Raw genomic sequence first — 6,766 nt, forward strand, 5'->3', positions numbered from 1 at the left:
CTCTAGGCTTTATAATACTCTGTACTTAGAACAACGTGTGCGATCTTACAACATGGCTGATGTTTGTCCTAACGCGCCGAAAAAAGCTCACCCTTTTTTGGGAAGAATAGAAAAAATGTTAGAACATGAAAAGATTCAATATTGGGTAATGTCAAACGAATGTACAGCCGGGTTTTTTTTCGATGCAGAAAAAGGAACCGTTTTGCTTTTCAAGTTCTCGGTCCCGGGAACACACGATCTTTTCCTTTCACGTAGAATATGAAGCACTCTGAGTCAGGCCTAGGTCAAAAGGTCAACAACGTAAAACACCCGTTCTGATGCATTCCCGAGCACAAACACACCCCCACACACACACACACACACACACTCGAATGCATACGAACCTGTTTATAAAGTCGAGCACTTCGAAAGTTTTAACAGCGGAAAAGGTTCGACCGAATTTCCAGAGTCAGTTCTTCACTACTTCGAAAGTTTGAACATCGGCAAAGTTCAACAGAATTTCCAGACCCATGGATTTCTCGGCAGGTAAAAATTTGTATTTTATTCAATTAATAGTTAAATATAAATTGAAATACAATGTTTATGTAATTATCCAGTAGGCAATGATATTGATATAAACTTAGAACTAATCATTCTGAGTACAAAAATCATCATACTTATCTGGTCATTATGTAATCTGGTACGATACTTTATCTAAATTGTAAATATTCATTACATTTATATTACAGTGCAAGACCGAGTTAAGCTCATCTGTTTCTAGTGTATAGGTAATTAAAATTTGTCTCTTAGATCTATGTAGTGATCTAAAATGAGAATGTTAAGTTATTAAAAGTATGTTTTACTGTTTTATAGACAACTTGGTGATTATTTCTGATGATGAGATTCCCGAAACAACCACTCAGGACCTTTTGAATCTGAGTTCCACACGTAAGTCAAAACATAAAATTGTGAATGTTTCATGCTGTAAAAGTCCTTCATACGTGAATATAACATTGTTTGTATCATATTCAGAATTTGAGGGAAACGTGTCTAACAGTGATTACGACGGAGATATTTCAGGTGAGTTGTAGTATATTTACCTTCTATTTACACAGCACAAAAAAAAAAAAATAAAAAATAAAATAAATAAATAAATAAATAAATAAATAAAATAAATAAAAGCTCTTTAACATGTTCTGTGACTTATAGATACGAGTGCTACAATAGAAGACCAAGAGGAAATCATCTCGGAAACCGACATTCAACAAGACATCGAACTACAACAGATCTGCGCAGTGTGGCGTGAATTCTTCGAAGCAAAGACTGATTTATTGGAAAACTTTGGACAGATTGATTATACACTTGAATCTGGTCGAGGTACAGATTTTATCCCATTACTGTACAGCACGCTTGAAAATGTGAATAGATGTCTCTCAGTGAGCATAATGTTGATTAGAAAATTGTATGATAGATATGGCGCAGAAACGACTGAAATGCAGTTCGGATATGGAGATTAAAAAAAAGAGAACCGAAAATTCTCCATTATCGCATGATTTCTTTTATGACGGAAACCAGAGATTTTCAAATGATTCGCACACACCCCTGAACCCATATTTAACTGAAGCGATCAACAGGCTGAACGAAAGTTTAATACCGTCACACCAAGTCGTTAGTGAGAGACCTAATCAGAGTCCAAATCACGTCGTATCAAACACAACGGTAACGCCGATTGATATATTTTCTGAATTAAATCAATGTCTGTTAGAGTTACATAATAACCTAAATGAACACGGTCATTCAGTACAAATAAACCCTGATCTAATCGATGCAGTCAATCAGTTGAATGAAAATTTAAGATCGTCAGAACAGAACAATACTCAAAATGAAAACCCCAGACGAATTTCCAGTCAAACTGTATCAAGTACGCCGGTCACGTCGCACGACATATTTTTCGAATTAAATCAATGTCTGTTAGAGTTACAAAATAACCTAATCGAACAAAGAGAATCTTTGCAGATAAATCCATGTTTAATAGACGTGGTGAATCAAATCAATGAAAATATGTCATTACCTCCCGTTCAGAATATCGTCTCGACTCCAGAAAACGCTCAGGAACCTAGTCCGTTATCTTCTCATGATATGATACACGAACTTAATCAAAGTCTTATGAGGATAAATGACGGTCTTGTTAACTTAATCGAAAACCCTGACAATATTGCACAAAATTCGGAAAACGATAATGAACGCAACCGCCCAATGGAAAACATACACTCACCTAATACCCAAGATTCTCAAATGGAAAACACACATTCGCCCGATACCCAAGATTCTCAGATGGAAAACTCGCCCGATATCCAAGTAGAGCAAGAGGGTGATGGATTAGATCCTAATATTAGAATAATTAATAGGGAAAGATTCAACAACACTGAGATTAGGAGAAGAGTGAATTTTTCTTCTATCGCGAACGTTGACAGCTTTGCAGATTTTTATAATTATGTTTTAGAGATTTTAAACAGCGCGATTGAAATCGCTAACAATTTAATTTCTGCCAAGGATGTAGTCACCGTTGAAATTAGAGGTGATACGATCAATGTTTCATCACGCGTTCAATTAGACAATGGTGTCATCGATTTAGGTTCTTTTCTGACCATGCTCGAAAATGCAATTCAGAGTAAACGTGAAATTTTTACCGATAATACCCTTGAAATAGTCGTCCAAATCGTTCGACCACCTCGGGGCGGTGGAATTAGAAGGAAAATAGGCCATATATTCAAATCAGAAACCTTGCAGAAGAAAATGCAGCATCTATACATTTTTCACAACAGAGACAACATGTGCTTCGCCTTGTGTGTTAGCCAACTTTTGAATCGTGAAAAAAATGATTTTGAAACCGAACAATTCGCTAGAAAATTACAACACGATGTGGGATTATCCGTAAACACCGCGGTCAGCTTCGCTGACGTACCGAGATTTGAGAGACATTTGAATTGCAAAATCGTAATCGTACACTGTTCTGCTAGCAAAGCCGGATACTCTTTCTTTCAAACTAGCAAGACTCCCCACGAAAAAACCATTTACTTGTTTTTACATGACAACCACTATTACGGGGTTAAAAGTATCAACGGACTTTTAGGAACGAGTCATGTTTGTCATTTCTGCCATTCGGGGTTTGACGTTTTATGGAAGCATAAATGCGCTTATAGCTGCAACGTTTGTCACGACCCCGATTGTTACAAACACCCTAAGAATGTTACTAAATGTCCAGAGTGTCAGAGACTGTGTAGCTCCCAATACTGTTTTGAGAGGCATAAAGCAAAGATTCAATCGCACAAAGGCGAATATTCTATGTGTGAAACGGGATTCTACTGCGGTAAATGTAAACGTGTGATAAGGGATAAACCTTCTAATCGAGAGAATCACGTATGTGCCCATTCGAAATGCATACTCTGTGGCCAAAAACTCGATGAGGATATCGAGCATAGATGTTTTATACAGAGGGCCAGGAAAGAAAGCGAAAATACGGATTATGTGTTTTACGATTTCGAGACTAGGCAGGAAACAGGAACACATGTAGCTAATTTCATATGCTGTATTGATTTTAAGGGTGAGGAGTGGGTGGCTGAAGGGGATGATTGCGTCAGTGCCTTCTTTAAAAAGTTTCGGTGTAATGCATACCACAGATACAAGTTTATAGCCCATAACGCTAGAGGGTTCGATTCATACCTTCTGTTAAACCATTTAGTGAAAGAAGGAATCACACCCGAAATCATAGCACAAGGCGGTAAAATTTTGTGTTTCATCGATACCGCGTTTCGTCAGTCCTACATTGATAGTCTATCGTTCTTACCCATGAAATTGAGTAGCATCCCAAAAGCCATGGGTTTTTCGGAAAGCAAGAAAGGCTATTTTCCCCATTTCTGGAACACCGTAGAACATCAGGATTACGTAGGGCCGTATCCTGACCCTAAGTTTTACGGTGTAGATGGCATGATGCCTAAGGATAGAGAAGAATTCTTTAAGTGGTACAGAACGGTTTCTGACAAAGTGTTTGATTTCAAGAAAGAGATGGCGGAATACTGTGTGAACGATGTAGAAATTTTGAGAAAGGGTTGTATAGCTTTCAGACAAGAAATTCTGGATAGTACAAAGGTCGATCCTTTTAAATGCATAACGATCGCATCTGTGTGCATGAAAATCTTTAGAACCAACTTCCTGCGTAAAGACACTTTAGCTATTCCGCCTCTTGATAATTACATCACCACTCAGAAATCTTTCTCAACACCTTCCATACAATGGCTCGAATATGTTTCAAAAACGCAAAACCTACCCATTCGCCACGCGTTGAACGAAGGTGAAGTCAGGTTCGGTAACTATTACGTAGATGGTTACTGTGAGGAAGGGGAAAACCGTAAGGTTTTTGAGTTTCTTGGGTGTTTTTATCACGGCTGTGAAAAGTGTTTTCCCTCAATGACCCCGCATCCTCTTACCAAATCAAACGCAACCTTCGGAGATATCCGTCAAAAATCGATGGAGAGAATTAAGAATTTGCAAGACACTCTCAATTTGCAAGTCACTCTGATGTGGGAACACGAGTGGAATGAAATGAAGAAAAACGACAATCTCGTGCAAAATTTTCTAAAAGACTTTGACTTTCCTGAGCGTTTAAACCCTCGAGATGCTCTTTACGGCGGTCGAACAAACGCGTTAAACTTGCATTATGTAGCTCAACCCGGTGAGAGAATCGATTATTTCGACTTTACATCGCTTTACCCATTCGTAAATAAGACAAAGACATACCCGATCGATCACCCTATCATCATTTATCGTGACTTTCAACCTCTGAAAAATTACTTCGGTATCATTAAAGCAAAGGTATTACCACCTAGGGGTCTGTGGGCACCTGTTCTACCATTTCGTGTAAAAAGCAAACTCCTCTTTCCTCTATGTAGAACGTGTGCCGAACATCAGTTAAAACATTGCGATCATACGGCTCAGGAGAGAGCTCTTATCGGAACATGGGCATCTATCGAAATTGAGAAAGCCGTCGAAAAAGGTTACAAAATTCTAAAAGTGTTTGAAGTGTGGCACTTTCCTAAAAGGTCTGATAAGCTTTTTACGAGATATATTAAAATGTTCCTCAAGACCAAACAGGAAAGTTCAGGTTATCCGTCCTGGGTCGTTGATGAATCATCTAAACGTGAGTACATTCGCAAATATGAGGAGAACGAAGGGATTACGTTGGATCCGAAATTTATCACTGTTAATCCTGCCAAAAGATCCGTGGCTAAACTCGCACTAAACTCGTTGTGGGGTAAGATGTGTCAAAGACCAGACAGATCTAACACGACCTTAATTCGAGATCCTGCCGAGTTTTTACAGTTCATGTTCTCCGATATTTATAATGTGAGTCAGTTCTCTTTTTTGAATGAGGAGGTGGCGATGGTACAGTGGCGTTACGCAGACGAGAGATTGATTAAACCGCTAAACGCTAATGTATTCATCGGCATTTTCACTACAGCGTACGCTAGGCTTGAGCTGTACAATTTGATGGATCGATTGGATCAGCGTTGTTTGTACACAGACACAGATAGCGTCATTTTTAAAAGTAAGGAAGGTGACTGGATGCCACCCTTAAGCGATTACTTGGGTGGACTTACCAGCGAACTAGATGATGGCGATCAAATCGTGGAATTTGTAAGCGCAGGTCCTAAAACCTACGGTTACAAAACCATGAAAGGAAAAACAACCATGAAAGCTAAAGGCATTACTTTAAATTATATCAATTCTGAAATTGTCAATTTGAAATCACTAACAGAACTGGTGGACGAGCGAGTGAAAAATCCGGATCATACAGGTCATCTCGTAACCACGCATAACCAAATCGTGAGAGATAAAAAGGGGTTTCATTTGAGAAACAAATCACAGTTGAAAAGGTTCAGGGTTGTGTACGATAAGCGTGTTTTATTATCTGATTTTACAACTCTCCCTTACGGCTATTAAGACTATTCTTGTATATAGGTGTGTATAGTTTCTGTTGATGTGTTTTGTAAAGGAAAATATGAACGTGACTGCTTTTGACGCTAGGATGCAACTTCCCTTTTCATGTATCGTATGTGGACCGAGTAATAGTGGAAAATCTTTTTTTATCAAAATGCTGTTGGAAAACTGTAAAGAGGCAATGTCGGTTGTTCCGGAAAACATTGTCTGGTGTTATACGTGTTGGCAGCCTCTGTACGATGAATTATTGACCAGAATAAAAATAATTTTTCTTCAAGGAATACCTGATTCTTTGTGTGATGACGAACTATTTCCTCCAAATAAAAAAAACTTGTTGGTAATCGATGACTTGATGGAAACCGCCAGTAAAAATGACGAAGTAGAAAAGGCTTTTACAAAATACACACACCACAGAAATCTGAGCGTCATCTACCTCGTTCAAAACTTGTTTTTTCAAGGAAAGACCAGTAGAACAATCAACCTGAACACCAACTACATGGTTCTTTTTAAAAACCCTAGAGATAAATTACAGATCAGCATACTGGCTCGTCAAATGTATCCGGGTAACAGCAAGTATTTTTTAGAATGCTTTCTTGATGCCGTCTCTAGACCTTACGGGTATTTATTTGTTGACCTGAAAGCACAAACGCCAGAAGAATTTCGTCTCCGTTCAGGGTTGTTTCCGGGGGAGAAACCGGTTGTGTATGTTCCGAAGAAGAAGAAAAAACTTTAAAGTATCGACAACAAATGTCTGAGCGATTGAAAAAAACCCTACCGTTGCTGAATTCAT

At 38.5% G+C, this 6,766-nt stretch overlaps 1 protein-coding gene across 1 annotated transcript; it reads left to right on the forward strand.

The window, feature by feature from the left end:
- Positions 1 to 534: 534 nt before the first annotated feature.
- LOC128634029 (uncharacterized) lies at positions 535 to 6,253 on the forward strand. The gene is made up of 3 exons (XM_053683758.1): positions 535 to 927; positions 1,012 to 1,059; positions 1,189 to 6,253. The coding sequence occupies exon 3, from the start codon at positions 1,444 to 1,446 to the stop codon at positions 5,977 to 5,979; it is 4,536 nt and encodes a 1,511-aa protein (XP_053539733.1). The 5' UTR covers positions 535 to 927; positions 1,012 to 1,059; positions 1,189 to 1,443; the 3' UTR covers positions 5,980 to 6,253.
- Positions 6,254 to 6,766: the final 513 nt, after the last annotated feature.

This window comes from Ictalurus punctatus, chromosome 11 (genome assembly GCF_001660625.3).
Source record: "Ictalurus punctatus breed USDA103 chromosome 11, Coco_2.0, whole genome shotgun sequence".
Taxonomy (NCBI): Eukaryota; Metazoa; Chordata; class Actinopteri; order Siluriformes; family Ictaluridae; genus Ictalurus; species Ictalurus punctatus.

Coding starts and splice junctions, on each gene's coding strand:
- LOC128634029 (XM_053683758.1), top strand. CDS start 1,444: ATGATAGATATGGCGCAGAAACGACTGAAATGCAGTTCGGATATGGAG.